General features: G+C 50.6%; 5 protein-coding genes across 5 annotated transcripts; 3 read left to right on the plus strand and 2 right to left on the minus strand.

The window, feature by feature from the left end:
• Window positions 1-752: 752 nt before the first annotated feature.
• Window positions 753-3,394, minus strand: N7519_006072 (uncharacterized protein; the record flags this gene model as incomplete). The annotated part of the gene is made up of 2 exons (XM_057292848.1): window positions 753-2,466; window positions 2,580-3,394. 2 exons carry the CDS (start codon window positions 3,392-3,394, stop codon window positions 753-755), a joined length of 2,529 nt encoding a protein of 842 aa, XP_057147659.1.
• A 944-nt stretch (window positions 3,395-4,338) lies between these two features.
• Window positions 4,339-7,798, plus strand: N7519_006073 (uncharacterized protein; the record flags this gene model as incomplete). The annotated part of the gene is made up of 4 exons (XM_057292849.1): window positions 4,339-4,605; window positions 4,656-6,080; window positions 6,136-7,200; window positions 7,244-7,798. 4 exons carry the CDS (start codon window positions 4,339-4,341, stop codon window positions 7,796-7,798), a joined length of 3,312 nt encoding a protein of 1,103 aa, XP_057147660.1.
• A 2,623-nt stretch (window positions 7,799-10,421) lies between these two features.
• N7519_006074 (uncharacterized protein) lies at window positions 10,422-11,962 on the plus strand (the record flags this gene model as incomplete). The annotated part of the gene is made up of 2 exons (XM_057292850.1): window positions 10,422-10,877; window positions 10,958-11,962. 2 exons carry the CDS (start codon window positions 10,422-10,424, stop codon window positions 11,960-11,962), a joined length of 1,461 nt encoding a protein of 486 aa, XP_057147661.1.
• A 1,708-nt stretch (window positions 11,963-13,670) lies between these two features.
• N7519_006075 (uncharacterized protein) lies at window positions 13,671-14,102 on the minus strand (the record flags this gene model as incomplete). The annotated part of the gene is made up of 2 exons (XM_057292851.1): window positions 13,671-13,818; window positions 13,984-14,102. The coding sequence occupies 2 exons, from the start codon at window positions 14,100-14,102 to the stop codon at window positions 13,671-13,673; spliced, it is 267 nt and encodes an 88-aa protein (XP_057147662.1).
• A 324-nt stretch (window positions 14,103-14,426) lies between these two features.
• Window positions 14,427-15,421, plus strand: N7519_006076 (uncharacterized protein; the record flags this gene model as incomplete). The annotated part of the gene is made up of 2 exons (XM_057292852.1): window positions 14,427-14,870; window positions 14,978-15,421. 2 exons carry the CDS (start codon window positions 14,427-14,429, stop codon window positions 15,419-15,421), a joined length of 888 nt encoding a protein of 295 aa, XP_057147663.1.
• Window positions 15,422-15,524: the final 103 nt, after the last annotated feature.

The raw sequence follows: 15,524 nt of genomic DNA on the forward strand, positions 1-15,524 counted from the left end.
CCCCTTCTGAGACACTTGTCTTGCATTATTCTATAAGTGAGGAAAGACTGTGGATCATAATGCTAATATCCACCATAATATACTCCGTACATCGGGGAAAATGGACAATTGCCTCTCCCGGGGGTCTTGCCATGTGCTATCAAACCCAGATATCCTTGGAAGCTTTTACTACCCGAGGTGATTGTTGAGAGTATGTAAATAAGACATCCCTCTCTATATTTAGACAATCCGTGTATAGACTAAATCTCCCACTACATTGGATGTTAAGTGGTTCGATGAGAAAGTAACGGGATCGACAGGGTCCTGATGGAACGGGCTCGGAGAAACACATGTTTCAGTACGCGCATAGAATGTGAACATGCTAGCCGCTTTTTTCACTTCATATAAAATCAGACACAAAGGGGAGACCCTATATTGTATACCGTCAGACCCACCAGTCCCGATTCAAATGTTTTATCCCGGGTGTTTCACCCCTTTACAGACCGAGATTGACGACTCCAAGTGACCCTCGTCGATCACGGCATCCCGCTCCCCGAACCCATGGAGCCCCACAATGCAAGGCGAGTACGAGTACTGAGCAAGCGCATAGATTGGTACATATAGGAATTGTTATAACATCGCCAATTGGAACGCCTTTGACGACACACGATACATGTGTGTAAGGAATGACTGCCTCCTACGGCAGACATGTTCTTGTCTACTCCGTACCAATATAGGTGAATACCAAATAAATGGAAACATTTATTCTCGTCCTATTCAAATCTCAGAATTCCGAGACTTCCACTGGCCACCTGTGTATCCGAGGTTATCCCGTCCCTGTTCCCATCCTCAGCCCCGTCATTATGCTCCTCTTCATCCTCGTAGGTTTCTGGGCCATCGAGATCGTAGAATTCATCATATATATCATCCACAATATCCCGATACTCTCTCAAATAGTCATCGAGCTCAGAATCCTCGTCTCCGAGAACACCACCCCATATTTCCTGCTTTGGCGGGATCGTCACAGGACCCGGGGTCCAGTCAACAGTCCCATCATCCTGAGCGGCATCGTTACCGGAAACGGAATTTCCTTCCCTATTATCGACAGGAGGAACAAGCGCTCTGCCTTGGCATCGAGGACACTGGCAGTTCTTTCCAAACAGCTGCACGGCGTGCATGTTGAGGTCAATGTCTTTGCCGACGGGATCAGCGATCCTATAGCGTTGATACGGAATTCTGATCTCCTCCCCGGCTTTGATATCCTTGTTCGCCCAGACCACTACGCGGTTGGGGACCTTGTCATCGTATCCCCACAGTGCGTTTTCAAAAGGACGACAGGAATGATTAAACATGCTTAATCCAGGGAAGAGGTAGAAGTTCCCAAATGACGGCTCCATTGCCGAGAGATCTTCGTTTCTGACTCGCATTCTACTTTGTAGTGTTGGGTGTAGCACCGGCTTGGGACCATCCCGGTCATTGAACGTTGGATTCGCACCTCGCCGTTCATGTTCCCAGGGAACAGCGTTGACCAGCAACTTCCGCAGCACATTCTGAATAACCCAAGTGTCGAATGAAAGGTCACTGAAGATGTCCACTCCAAGGTTGAAAAGTATATCAAAAGGTATCTGGATATTACCGGCCAGAGTGAACGGGAACCAACTGTCTTTCCATGGCTCGTTCGTGTCGGTCCCTGCCTCGAGGACGAGAAGTTCGTTGATTTCATGTGCAAGAAGATTAGGGTCCTCTTGGCGGCGGTGGAGCGTGAGTTCGAGCACGCTCTTCAAGAGTAGACTCAACACAGTCCCGTGGCGTTCATTGGTGTGGGTGAAATACTGCGATCCGCCCCAAGTCACTTTGTTAGGTCGCATGGCATCGTGCAACCAGCCCCAATCGAGGCCACAGAATTCTTCAAAATGATATGTTCCGCGCGCAATCGCCAAGCAATGGGGAGCCACGCCGTCTGATAGTGCGTCGTTGGAAGAACAGAATAGCAGACCGCCCCTCGTGGCTCTGAAATATCCTACATCCGCGCACTTACACATCATGTCAAGACATGCGCAATTAGTCGGGTGTCCCCATCCGGGAAGAGGCGTCGGACTATGAATGGCGTCCCAGTTGTCTTCGATATGCTGAACCTCTTCTGGGTCAATCACGGTTTGACAGTTGTCGCATCGCGCCGCATGGAGAGGACATTCACTTTCATCATCGAGCAGCCTGTTGGGGATGAGGTTTCCGCGAATAACAGGCTCCTCGTAGTGAATTGGGGTTCCTGTTTTTATATTTCTCATGGCAAAGACCCCCAAACCGTTGAAGGAATTGTCCTTTGTGAATGTTGGCTGCACACGGCAGGTCCGTTGGGGAGACTTCCCGGCACTGGCATTAGCCGTGAAAATATTTGCATTCAGTGCATTGATGAAGTATGGTGATTCGCGTCTCACATCCGCCTGGTCGTATGGATATTTATTGGCGCCTGAAATCCATCCTCGGCTCCATTCGTGTCCATAAAGGGATGGATGAAGCGCTGAGGGATTTTTTTCTCCTGTGCTCGATCTCCGCTTTCACAGGAGCGCTCGCTGTCATCCTTTTTTTTGGGAACTGACACATCGCGGTATGGCAGGGGTCTTTGGAGTTGACTCTGCATGTGGTCTTCGAAATCATCCCAACAATTCAGTGCTGCAAGGCTGAGACTGGTGATGCTGTGGAGGGCGTTCCTCAGAGTTGGAATGAAATAGTTGACACCATTTGCCTTCCTCATCTGCAGAACCTCCCTTGTCATTGGGACGCCTTTGACCTTCAATTCCATCATCAGGTGCTGCTGAATGGCATCCCAAACCCGGGTATACATCCCGGGACGCTTGTTCCTTTGCGTTGCTGTCGTCAACACTTCGCAGAGAAGTTCTCCGCGATAGGCGTCTCCGATGGCGAGGTCAAAATGGCCCAACAGATAATGGCAATACGCACGACTGTTCCAGTAAGTTGGATTGTACGGGCTCAGTTTAATTGCCGCGGTGTACATTTCAAGTGCGGACATATCTGTTCTCGTAGCAGGGCTCATTACTGGCCTTGGCTCGCGATGGATACCCCAATTACTCAGGTTGCTTTGTCTCGAGACCCCAAAGCGCTCATCACATTCGTATTCCCATAGCCGACGTTGTAGATCTGTTTTTCTCCCGTCTGTACTTAGGCCCCTCGATCTCAGTTCTTCTGTCAGTGCATCCTTCGTCCAAAGATCAGGGTCTCTGACGTTGAGGCCATGTATGAACACTTTTCCTTCCATTGCATCTAGCCCCTGCACACCGTTATAAGTCTCGTCCAGACCCTCTGCTGTGAATCTGGCTTGTGCATCCTCTCGCGAGATTGGCAGAAGTGGATTGCTCATCAAGTGCTCATAGACATTGTGAGCCAACGCATGCATTACCGATTCTTCTTCTTCGGTTGCTCGTGTATAAGGTCGATTTGCATGTGCTCTCCATGCACGTCCGAGAGATTCATCTGGCTGCTGCCAAAACCGACGGGCAAGAAATGCGTCATCTTCGGTCAAGGCCGGGGCTAGTGGCGCTCGGTTGAAGATATCTGGCCGCTTTGGAAACGGGGTGGGTGGACAATGTCTCCCCTGGGTAGACTTCGTATAATCGTTGCCTCGGATCCATATTGATATCTTTGTGTCTCAAATAATGTTTCGATTTCTTTAGATCGCATCAAACTGCCAGTCCAATACGGACCCATGGAGTTGCCATGAGAGTATAAATGTCAGATCAGTCTGATACTTGCCGCAGGTCACGGCTGAAAGGATCTCCATATCAAAGAGTCCTGGAGGACAAAGAAAAGATAATATCATGCTGGTTTATTTTTGGAAACGAACGTAGTCGACTTGGGTAATAGTTCAACAAAGAACCCAAAAATGGTCCTCTGGTTACCATGAACTTGCTCCGCAACAAAGAAAGCCCAACACCCGCGCAGGTCCCTTGGGTAGCTTCAATCAACACCAATGTGCAATGAGCAGAGAGATCGGGATGCTCGGAGGTTCTTGAAATCCAATCCACTTTTTAGTGGGAACCCGCCTTGCAGTACTCCATATAGAGGAACAGCAAAACAAAAGATGAAACGTCCTGGCCTATGGATTTTGTCGAAGGCTTGTAAACTTAAGCCTTGGATCAAGCCCTTGGATGCATATCCCCGTAGATGTAGAGGTCCAACGAGGAGTGCGTTGTTGGGTTGCACTGGAGTCTCGTGGGGGTGAACCGTGCTGACTCGTAGCCCCCAACACCTGAGCCTTGGAGGAATCCTTCGACACTTCTGAAAAGAACTGGACTTATAAAAGATTCCCATGTCTTTCTAAAGCTCTGAATTCACCTCACCATGCACGGACAGTCGAACCGTCCTGATCCTCCCTCGCAGCCAGAATGGCGACTTCCTACGCGTATCCCCTCGCAGCCGTCGCAGCCGGGGCCTCCTCCTCCCCCTCCTCCACGTCCCCCGGTTGCTCCATATTCACCAGCTGCTCCATACTCGCCGGCGACCTATGGACCGATTTCGAATCCACAGAGACTGCCGTCCCCGAGTGTGGGTGCGGATACAACCACGTGGGGAGTGCGGTTCAACCAAAGCTCCGGTCCCCCATTACCGGTAAGTTCCGACGTTGGAATGTCGAATGTAAATAACTAACAGTCGCGTAGCCTCGACCTTCAAGTACCAATGAGCCACGATATGCCTATGGGCAGTCCCCGTCGAATCTATCTGTCACAGCTCCATTTAACAGAATCCAACCCTCTCCGCCCCCACCTCCATATACACCAACACCTCCAGCTGCACCACCACCACCAACCGGCGTTCCACAACCGCCGCCAAAGATCCCACAAGGCACCCAACATGTACAAACCCTACAAAGCGATCAGACAGGGCGAGCTCCACTGCTCGCACAGGGCGCAGGACCGGCTGCGATGACTGGATCTTACGAATTCCGCCCTGCGCCTATTCTCAATACAAATACTACATCTATCGGCGCATCGGCCCTAGGCGTTGGAACACCATCGGATTGGGAGCGTCTTGGTCCAACCCCTGGGCACTTCGATGATGCAGCGTGGTTCCCACCTCGCAAGACACCCCCTCTGCATCAGGAAGAGTTTCAACCACAAGCAAAGCTTCCGGACGATAATTCCAACTTGTCTGTAGGAAGCGAGTCTGACATCGTCTCTCGCCCAAGAACAGATACATATGAAACGGTTTCGAGTACTATCTCTGGAGCGACACAGTCGGGACGGGGTAGCTCAAATTCGCCCGTCAGTCCATGCACAACCCATGGAATGTCAACACCGCCCCCACCGGCTCGCGTGGATACCACCGGCTCTGGAGTGTCTATGGGTGGACGCTCAGAAAGCATCGATAATGTAATAGATGCATGGGTCCGTCCATTATCCCCTGCACATGAACCAGTTCAATCGGAACATCAAGGCCGCACCGGCGCATTCTATCAGAATAGCCCAGTAGAGCGCTCACAGTCAGCGCAAACCAGATCATCGGTTCCGGACCATTTGCGATCGAGCTCGAATAGTTCTGCACGGATCGTCGAAGGACCTAGAAGGGCGGCTACGCCGAAAAACCAAGACCCCTTCGAAGATCTGGACCCCTGGTCCAAATCATCGTTGGAAAGATATGTCGCCATGCTACGTAAGGAGGCAGTGGCTGACTTGGATGAAGAACGATTTAAGATCTTCACGGCTTTTATGGCCAAAGAGACCAAGCTCCGGGAGATTCTCTATAACATTGAGCATGAGCCTGAAAGTAAACCGCTAACTCCGCGAGCTCCTGACCCTGCTCCTCCGCAGCCACTATCTATTTCCAACAAAAACGAACCGCCTGTTGAGTCAGGACTGATACCCGTTGAGTCAGAAGAAGTCTCGCCTCCCTCGGTCGCAACACCAACAGAGGATGAAGATCTCGATGATGTTCGCAGTGAGTACAGTTCAGGTGGTCGGCCTCTGTTCGCTAAGCAAGCGCAACGGGCCTCGCTGTTTGTTCCTAGTTTATCTACTGTGTCTTCGGGGGCAGAGTCGAGTCTTTCGAGACCCTTATCGGTCATCTCGGCAGATACGCAGAAGCAAGTCTTGGAGCCCCTGACTACGAACCCCCCCGCGACCCATATACACGCCATTCCAGTATACGGAGGGTCCTCAGCGAGGGTCAGACAACCTCACCTTCGCTCGCCCGGCCTATCAAGCCTATTCTGACCTGCGGCAAGCTGCTGTCAATGGGCGAGTCATGTCAAACGCACAGGCCCCTACATCTCGATCGAGGTCAAGCACTGCACTTGCTTCTCCAGCTCAGACCGATGATGAGACCTTTCTAGGTCTTATCCGACACAAGAGCGTCGCTTATTCCAAACCGGCTGAGCGAAGCTCTCCGCCACTTCCATTGTTGCCGGAAAACCTTCGCCAAGGCCGTCCGAGGGGCCTCGTGGAAGAATTACGCACCATAGTATGGACACCCTTAGACAAACAGTCCGAAAGCTCGTGGCACATCACGACTCGGGAAGAACTCGAGAATTTCCCTGATGATTTCTCATACATCCGACGGTCCGTTGATCAATGGGAAGAAACAGCGCGAGTCAGACGGCAAAAGCTGGAACAAGAGCGCACGGCTCGTCAGGAAGGATCAGAGCAGCACATTGATGATCTTTTCAATGGGAAAGAGATTGGGTATGCAGACATCAATACCTTGGAAGAAGACTTTCGGCAAACCGAAGCTCGGGTCCAATTAGAGGAGGAACGACGCGAAGTAGACGCGTTCATGACACATGTCTTCAACCCCGTAGATGAAGGCCTGAAAAATGAAATCTCAGCGCTTCGCAAGTCTTACGACTCTGCTCTCAGTCAAATCGACCGTGACAAACAGGCCAAAGGCTCACCAAGCGAGCGAGGCAGCCCTTCAGTGACGATGAAGATGGTCAACGACATTCATAACAAGCTTGAAATCCGATTCCAGAAACGTCTTGAGATGGCCCTTGACTGTGAGCGACGACGGAAGAGGGCTGAGCGGCGACCACTTGTGGTCATGGGTGATATAGCTGGTCTACAGAAACTGGACGGAGAATTTGACCAGATGGAACGGCGAAACTTCCTGGAAGCGTGCAAGGATCGTGATGACCGGGCCAACCCACTCATGGATTCCTTCGACGACGCAATCTTGCATGGGCTAGGCTTAAATCAGAGACTCCTGGACGAGGTTGCCTCGAAAGCAGCCCGGCTAGATACTGCCACCCTTCGAGCCTCCGGTCTACCCGGATGCCGAAATTGAGCAGATTCTCAAATCTGCGGCCACCTTTGCGGCATCCCTCCGAGCCGATTCGGAGGCCATCATCCGCAGCGCTGGGGTTGCAGATATGGCCTTAAACGACGCCGACTATGGCGTCTCCGTCGCTGAGGCACGATATGCCAGCTCAGACCCGGATATTTTCGATCGGCTGGGGGATGAGAAGAAAAAGGAGGATGAGAAAATTCAGGATGAACTGAATTCAAAGTTGCAGAGCATTCAGGAGGGGCCTGTGCAGATTGAAGCCACAATTCAACGCCTTCTCCTTGGCTTGCACAATGACCCACAAGCCGCTGCCCCCATGTCTCCAGTTCAAGGCTCTTCCCCAACTAACCCATCTGGTGAAGTGGCTCTACCTCCAAGTCTCCGCCCCTCGACTACTACTCCGGGTCCATCTCCCATCCCGGCGCCCGTGAGCCAAAGTACGGATGATGACTTGGAACATAAACAGAGGCTTCGCAGAGCGCTAGAGGCAGCCAAGCAGCGCAACGCCGCCAGGGACCAGCATTGACCGGGTTGGAAGCAGCCGAATCGAACATTCGTAACGCGACGAATTGCGACGAATTTTCTTGCGTTTCAATAATATACCCTTTTTTTTCCGTTCTCTTATCCTACAAATGTTCGTGTTTATGCTACGTATTTTCAAAGTTGATACCCACTTTATGCGATCTGCTAGTTCAATGAAGACTAGGGGTGAATTGCCTATTTTGATCATTTTGTCTCGCACACTTAGTTTACAGCCAATCCTTACTATTCCTGTCTGATTTATTCTCGTACTCTGTAGTCAAGTTTATGAAATATTCTAAACAGGATTATATAGACATCGGAGTACATACCTAGGTATGTATGTGCCTCCAGTGTTAGTTCGAGTCAACGGCACAAAATGTGACGGAGTCTTTTTCCCGATGTTACACGAAAGATTCTTTTGTCTCATTCTGCTCTTGCGATGGCTATAAACATTCAACACCATAGCATTCTCTCTTACCTCCAGACCTCCCAGAACGACTTTGATAATAGACCGAATGGTTGAAAATCATACCTCACTTTTTCCCCTCCCAGAAGTCCCATGAGACTCGGATGCACTTTGAGAGCATGCCGATTTTGCTTTCTCCTCCCTTCGCGCCACTGTGGCTGCGTCATGGACAGGGGCCAAATTCAGTCAAGTGATTCAACCTGCAGGAAGGGGAAAAAACAGCGCACAGACGATATCTTCGGACACTCAAGAATCAAGCCCAAGAAAGTTAGCCATTACCTACGCCTTATGTGAAACTGATTGCGGTGCGGACTAAAGCACAATTTTTAGGCGCCGAGGAATAGCGATTGGCAGGCGACAGCCAAGCCAGTGAGCTAAACGCCAATTGCTGCCGATCAACGGTGTTGCGCAGTCAAAAATGCCTGCCGCAGGTTAACAGGCCTTGTCTCGAGCTGCCCTGGTGCTTGGGCCACATCAACTTGCAGGGATAGAGGATTACCTCTGAGACCCAATACCTAATATGGCGGGTCTTGCTGTGCCGCACAGGGAGCTGTGCGGCGCGCCCGGATTCGCTGCGCCCTCGCACTATACGATGGATATCGATCAACCCCGGACAACTTGCGGCCGAAAGAACGCCGCATACAACATTAGTCTCCTGCGCAGGACTTTTGGTCCACTTGACATGTCTTGTTCGGTTATACTTCGGTGCCCCGATTTCCAATGATTTCTCTGTGCGATATGCGAGGCAGACCCTTGCTATCACCAACCCATCTTCGATGATCTTGGAGATGTGGTATGACGCCAGAGGAATAAAGACATTGCGGTGTATACAGCTTGCTTATCTCGGCTGCAATCGCCGTCCTTGGGGATTGGAGCATTCATCCGGGTTCTCCATGTTTGCCAAGGAGCCAGTCAGCATCCCTGTTTGGAATAGTCCGTCACATTCAACCACGTTGTTGAACAGGGTTTTTACTTCGCTTTCTTTGTTCGTTCTTTTGAGGCAGGGTTGTCGCGTGGACCGGCTGTGTGGCACCTGGACGAAAAAAGAGCCTCGGGGTCCCCGACCTATCCGAGAGCCATACCATCCTGGCAATTCTCCACCACGGAAAATACCAGGGTGCAATCATGGCCAAGGAAAAAGAATTTCTCAGAATGGCGCGAGTCATGTTCTGGTGCTTGGAAACAATTTCCAATTCGCATTCGGTTGCTTGGCCGGCGATCACAGCTTGTGCCTCCACGTTAGAAGGTACGGGCCAGGTTTTAATCTTGTACTGTACGGGAAGTGCAGTGTCTCTCCCGTTATCTCCCTAGCCTCCGCAGCGTTGTCCCTGTCCTTTTTTCCCTGCGTCAGGGTCAATATCGAATATCACCAACAGCGTCTACATATGCAAATACGAGATGCAAGCTTTGCATTGGCCCACCGTAGAATCAGCCACCTCTCAACTCTTGGGGATCAACATACAACATACCAAGATTTTAACTTTCTATCGATTCCAGTTACATTCTTTCCAGTTGCATGCGTTACTCTCAGACAGAAACAGTGCAGCATCTTTACGAGATACGGGCTTGTGTCCCCGGTTGACCGGTGTAGCCACGCCCGAGGCCACAATGTGTTCTCGGGTGCCAGCCACTAACCCCCAGATCTTTCCACAAGATCCCCCATTAGTGGGTGTCTGTGCGCTGCGCGACGATGCTGATCCTATGAGATGTTACAGGTATGATTAAACGGCGCAGCCTTGTTGAGACATCATCCCTTCCTCTCCTGCGGCATATCCCATTGAGCCTCCAAATTTCCCCCTCTTTACCACCTGAGCATTCATATTTCACTAAGCGCTGTTGGGAGGGAAAAAAAAACCTTGCAAAATCCACAAACCGATTCCCACACCCCATGAAAGGTTGGAGATACAATTATTTTGCGCAGTTTGAAATGACGACAAAAGCATGGGAAGCATAGTGTCTCTTCAATGGCCCCGAATTATTTAAAGCGGGCGCCAGAGAAGCCCGTTCCATGGTTCAGTGTACCCGCTTCCGTCCATGGGTCGCGAGAACTCTGTGAGTCTACGAAAGTCCACCGTGTGGGAAAATACGTCTGTTCTTCGCATTCAGTAGCCCCTCTTTGATTTCCTTAGGGGAAGCCTGTCTTCTTCCTTTTCTTTTCGCCATGTCCGCTCCAACTGGGCAATTTCACAGGTTGTCCATTGGTCAAAACATGCCAGAAACAACCCTGCCTGCTAGGGCGGCCCGCGCGGGGCGGTCTGACCCTTCCAGTGATCGTGGAGAGGACGATAGCTCTTCAGTGGAGAGCTCCAGTGGCGAAGAGGAGGAGGAGGAGGAGGATGAAGAAAGCAGCCATGACGAACAGTCCGAATCGAATAGCGCCTCCGTCCTCGCAACGTCCGGCATTACCTATGACCTCAGCCAACTAGATTCCGAGTCTGAAGCCCGGGCCTTTGTGGGCTTGACCGGCCGATTTGATGTTGTCAACTGTCGCTCTACTCCCGCCGGATATGACTTCCAGCTGTCGGATCGGCCACAGGTGCACATTGGCCCGGACTCGTCTACTTGCACTTGTGCGGCCTTTCAGGATCAACCGGACGGGGCGTGCCAGCATATCTTTGTGAGTATGCCTTTTTGGGGAATGAAGCTTAAATGCTGAAGGGCTTGAACTGCCAATACTAACCCCCGTCACCTGAACAGTGGCTCGTCGACCAACTGCACGGCTGCTTCCTCCCCGCGCCTCGGTCTACGGAGGTGACACTGACTCCAGACGGACGTCCGGACCGCCTCCCACGCATTGAGGACCTCCTGAAGGGTAATCTGCTGTCGGTTGCAACTCAGCTAAAGTGGCACTACCTACAGGGCGAAGAGGACGGGATGACGCGGGCAGAAAAGGTCCGGGATATCTTCTCTGCATTCAACCGAACTCTCCCAGAAGACACCCGCCGGGATTTGACAGAGACAACCGAGCAAGCACGAACGCCGGAGGAGTGCGTGGTCCAGGGAGATTTCGAAGCGACGATGTTCCGGCTTGCAATTCACGACGATGGAGTTTTCAACAGCCTCTGCAAGGCGATGCCCTCAGGCGCGTGTGCGGCCATCTACTTCGACAAAGTACAAGAGCAGTCACGCCGACTACTAAGCGACTTCGACCGATACTGCACAACCGGCGAGTTGCCTGCGAACCCCGTGAGCCCAGGCCTGGGCATAGAGGTCAACGATGTCGTAGCACAGCTGCAGCGTTCTGTATCCCGGATTGCGGTCAACATCGCAGCGCGCGCCCCGCACGGCTCGGAGCGCGCCGTCGAAGCCCTGGTGTCTCTCCTGGAGTTAGTCGTGGCTCGCAATAATGATCCCCTCGAAGGCAATCCCTTGGGTCGCCAGTCCTTCCACGGTGAAGACGAGGACCAGCGCAATCTATATCACTTGCTCATCGGGTCGGTCGAAACAGACTCCGAAACAGACGCGCGGCACTTTGTCCTTCACGCGCTTGATTCCCTGCCGCCGGTGGACCTCCACCAGTCCGTCAACCGCCTGCGCGACATCCTCCGCAAGATCGAAGTCAACCGTGCCCCGAAGCCATATCTTCTCCATCTAGGATCGTTGATCCGTGCCGCTGAATCTGCTGCTGCTATGGGATCTGGACAGAAGCGACCGGCGGCTGGGAATGGAAATTCCGGGGGATACTCAAAACGAACCCGTTGAATTCTCGACCTTTTTTTTTATACATACGTTTCTTATCTTGTTCTGGGAGGCCATCGTGTTCATTCATTGCAATACCCCGCTGCATCGTGTCTTTACGTTTCATCATCCACGAGTCGCTCCAGTTCTATTTTGCTTCTGGGTCATGTCATTCTTTTACATCTTTTGGTGTCTACTACATACGATCATAAGAGCTGTTAGCATTGCCATAGCCATTTTACACAATCACTATATCACAAAATGTGCAGACAAAGTTTCAAATCCACTGGAACGGTCCATGTCCATGACCCCCATGTAAAGCAAAATACAAGTCCCATGATGAACATGTCGTCATTCAAACCCAGCACTGCGGCCCTGGGTTCCCACATCCACGGTCCGCCCTCGTGAACCGGGTGTCACCGCTACCACGCACCTGGACAGAGATGAGCTAGCCCGATTTATGAGTGTGAACCATGGAACAAATTCTCGGCACAGTGTGGGCCGCCCACGCATTGAAAATGGCTCGTGGGTTTTGATGTTTTCTCTTTTTTTGGGCGCCCAACAAGCACACGAATCAGCAAGATCAAAATACGGATGCCCAGATCAAGATTGGGAGTCATCCATGGATACATAATTCCAAATGTAGATCTTTACATCCAAATCTGTACGATCGCACATCCGATGATATGTACTCCGTGCTCCGTATCTCCATTTCATATCCATAAATCCTGGGGCCACACCGCATCTCCGTTTCAAACCTGCCCCTCAATCCACCCCCCAATGCACAAGTTAGGTTCAATAATGCTCACCAATAACGCGCGTCGAAAATGCGGTGTCGGACATCCTCATCCTAACTATGCTGTACGATTAGACATGCATGCTACATACATATTAGAGTTTGAGAGTTTATTAGGCCATATGTTCCACGTGAGTACTCGAAGTGGATATTTCATTGCCACGTTTTCCACGTTTTCGGTAGGGATTGATGACCATGTGTGCGACTGGGATTATTCTTTCAAGCCGAGTTTAAGCCGTCAAAATCAATCTTGGACCGTGCACACGGTTGCATTTCTGGATCATTGGGGGGGCTAGTGTTCTTAGTGCTGTCTTTAGCTTATGGGGTGGGCTTGTCTTAGTATAGGTGGACCCGTGCTACAATACGGAGTACAGGCGTGTTGTATATTGACAATGGCATTGTATGTATGCAAGGATCTACATTCGTATTACTAATTAGTGTTGCAGGCAATAGGGAGGGCACAATTATGTCTCGGTATCAAATGGAACTATATATATTGTTTTCTTGGCCCTGGCTATATCTACCTTAAGGAGAGCGACGACAGAAACAGAGTTTGGATATATTAAATTCGTAGTAAAATCACCGAAGGGATGGTGATCTCCATATATCAAAGTTGAAGCAATCTTTACGCGATGAAGAAAATGGGTTCCCTTAAGGATTCAATAAGTGAGACTCCGGTCTAATAGCATCGACAACTTGCGAAATGAAGGCTGAACCTGGGAAGTCACTCTTCAGGAGGTAGGCCGTATGAAGCGGGCTCCCATCTTTGGTATGGATTCTCCTCATAATATCCTAACGATATTCACTGGAGGTCTGGAATGGGTCCGGTTCAAGTAGAAGCTCGGGAAATTTGCGGAAGTTTTGCTCTTCCAGTCCCTTGCATATATGAGGTCATTGAGATGCCTATTAGACGACCGATTGGGTTCCAACGAGTTTTCATCGAATCTCTTTCATGTCTGATTGTAGGATATCCTTGGTCTCGGCATTGGGAAGACCAGCTAGCTTCGCAAGTTCGATATCTAGCTTGGTTGTCTCTTTTAGCTCCTCATCCTGTGCGTCCTGGAAGACTGCCTTCCATGCGCGTCTATAAAGTTAGTTCGAGATTGCAGGCATCGTTATTAACTCAATGTTTACCCGCCGTAGACTGGTTGGAATAGTCCAACCCTTTGTTACGAAGGTCAGGATACGTGAGTAAATATTGCACAACTCGCTTTATGACTCTATTCAGACGGATACCCTCTGCGAGTACAAGGCCTTAAAGGCCACAGATCGAGTGGCATTCTGCAAATAAGCGTCCGGTCCCTGGATCATGGACTTAAAACAATGACTGTTAGTCACTGTGGTAATAAGGATCGCATTGCTGCCCATGGTATTGCAGCGGAAACCGGATCGAACTTCATTGCCATATCTTTTATGCCCTTCAGCTGATGCGCCCAGGTCATAATCTTTTCAACCTCTGACAAATGCTGAGGTCAGTAAGGTCAAATGTGGTCAACTTGATTGTTTCCCGAAGCGGTAGAGTTATTAAACTTCCAAGGTTGAATCTACGGATGACCCCCGACACCTATTTTGTCGATTGAGTCACAATTAGATCACCACCCCAGTAGACTCTGTTGGCTCTTCTAACATCCTCAGACTCATCCAAAAAGAAGCCAAATCATCGAAAAGACGATATTCAAGCAGAATATGAACATGCGACGAGATCTACAAGAACGCCCCGAGATGCTCACTCGGACGAACTGGAAATCATGGAAGAATGAGATCGAGAAACACGCCCGAAAAGAGGGAGTCTGGAAGTACTGCAACCCCGACGCCCCAAGTGAGTACTATCCAGAGCTCCACGAACCCGAGAAACCGCACGTTTCCACCGTCCGACCCGAAGCAAAATCCATCGTTGACCTTGGAGAGGATGACTTCATCGAACTATCCTCGATCGTGGACCAATACTGGAAGCAGATGCGCGCATACGAAAACATTCAAACAAAGCTACAGGTCATCTTTGAGCTGATAGAAAACAATGTCGATTACGAACACTTCTCTCTCATTAAGCATGCAGAAACACCGCTTGAGCAGATGGCGGTTCTAGCCGCTAAATCAAGAAATCTCGCCTGGAGGATCTGCAGCCAAGATGGGAAGGTATACAGGAACTGGCTAATAAGGCGGATGTGCAAGAGCTATTTAAATCATGGAATGCCCTTTTCACAGATTGCAATGGGTATCTTTTAGGTTCCGCTCGAAGGCAGGATGCCTTTTGGGATTGTGTCGAGACAGCGGGAGATCCCTTGGAGAACTGGCTACCTCTCACTTCCCAACACTGGATTGAGACACCCGACTATGTTGAGTCGAGGAGCTATGGGGATGGCTGCGCTCAACCTCGTTCACCGACGGAACAGGAGTCTGTCACTTCGCTAGACTGGATTGAAACCCCTGACGATCTCCAACCAAGGAACTATAAGGATGACTGCGCTCAGCTTCGTTCACGGGCTAGACGGGGATCTATCGCTTCTCGATACCGTAATGGCTACTACGATCCTGTGGTGTCAACTGGTCGTACGTCACTGAGCCCTCAATCCGGTTTTGCAGCTGGTCAGAGTGATCACATTGAAGAGATCTCTGGGGACGATTTGGAGATGGCGGGTCTTCCGCAACGATCGAGACTGTCCCGGGCGAAAGAAGGCGAAAACTAACTGCGGGAATTTGGGTGGAAGGTAGACAACACTAGCTATGATGTATGTTATGTGGATGGTTTTTGTGTTGAGAGGGAACGATGGTGTCTTTCTGTGAGTTGAT

This window comes from Penicillium mononematosum, assembly GCF_028829835.1.
Source record: "Penicillium mononematosum strain IBT 11891 chromosome Unknown utg000003l:1.0-8172316.0:1.0-8177699.0, whole genome shotgun sequence".
NCBI lineage: Eukaryota > Fungi > Ascomycota > Eurotiomycetes > Eurotiales > Aspergillaceae > Penicillium > Penicillium mononematosum.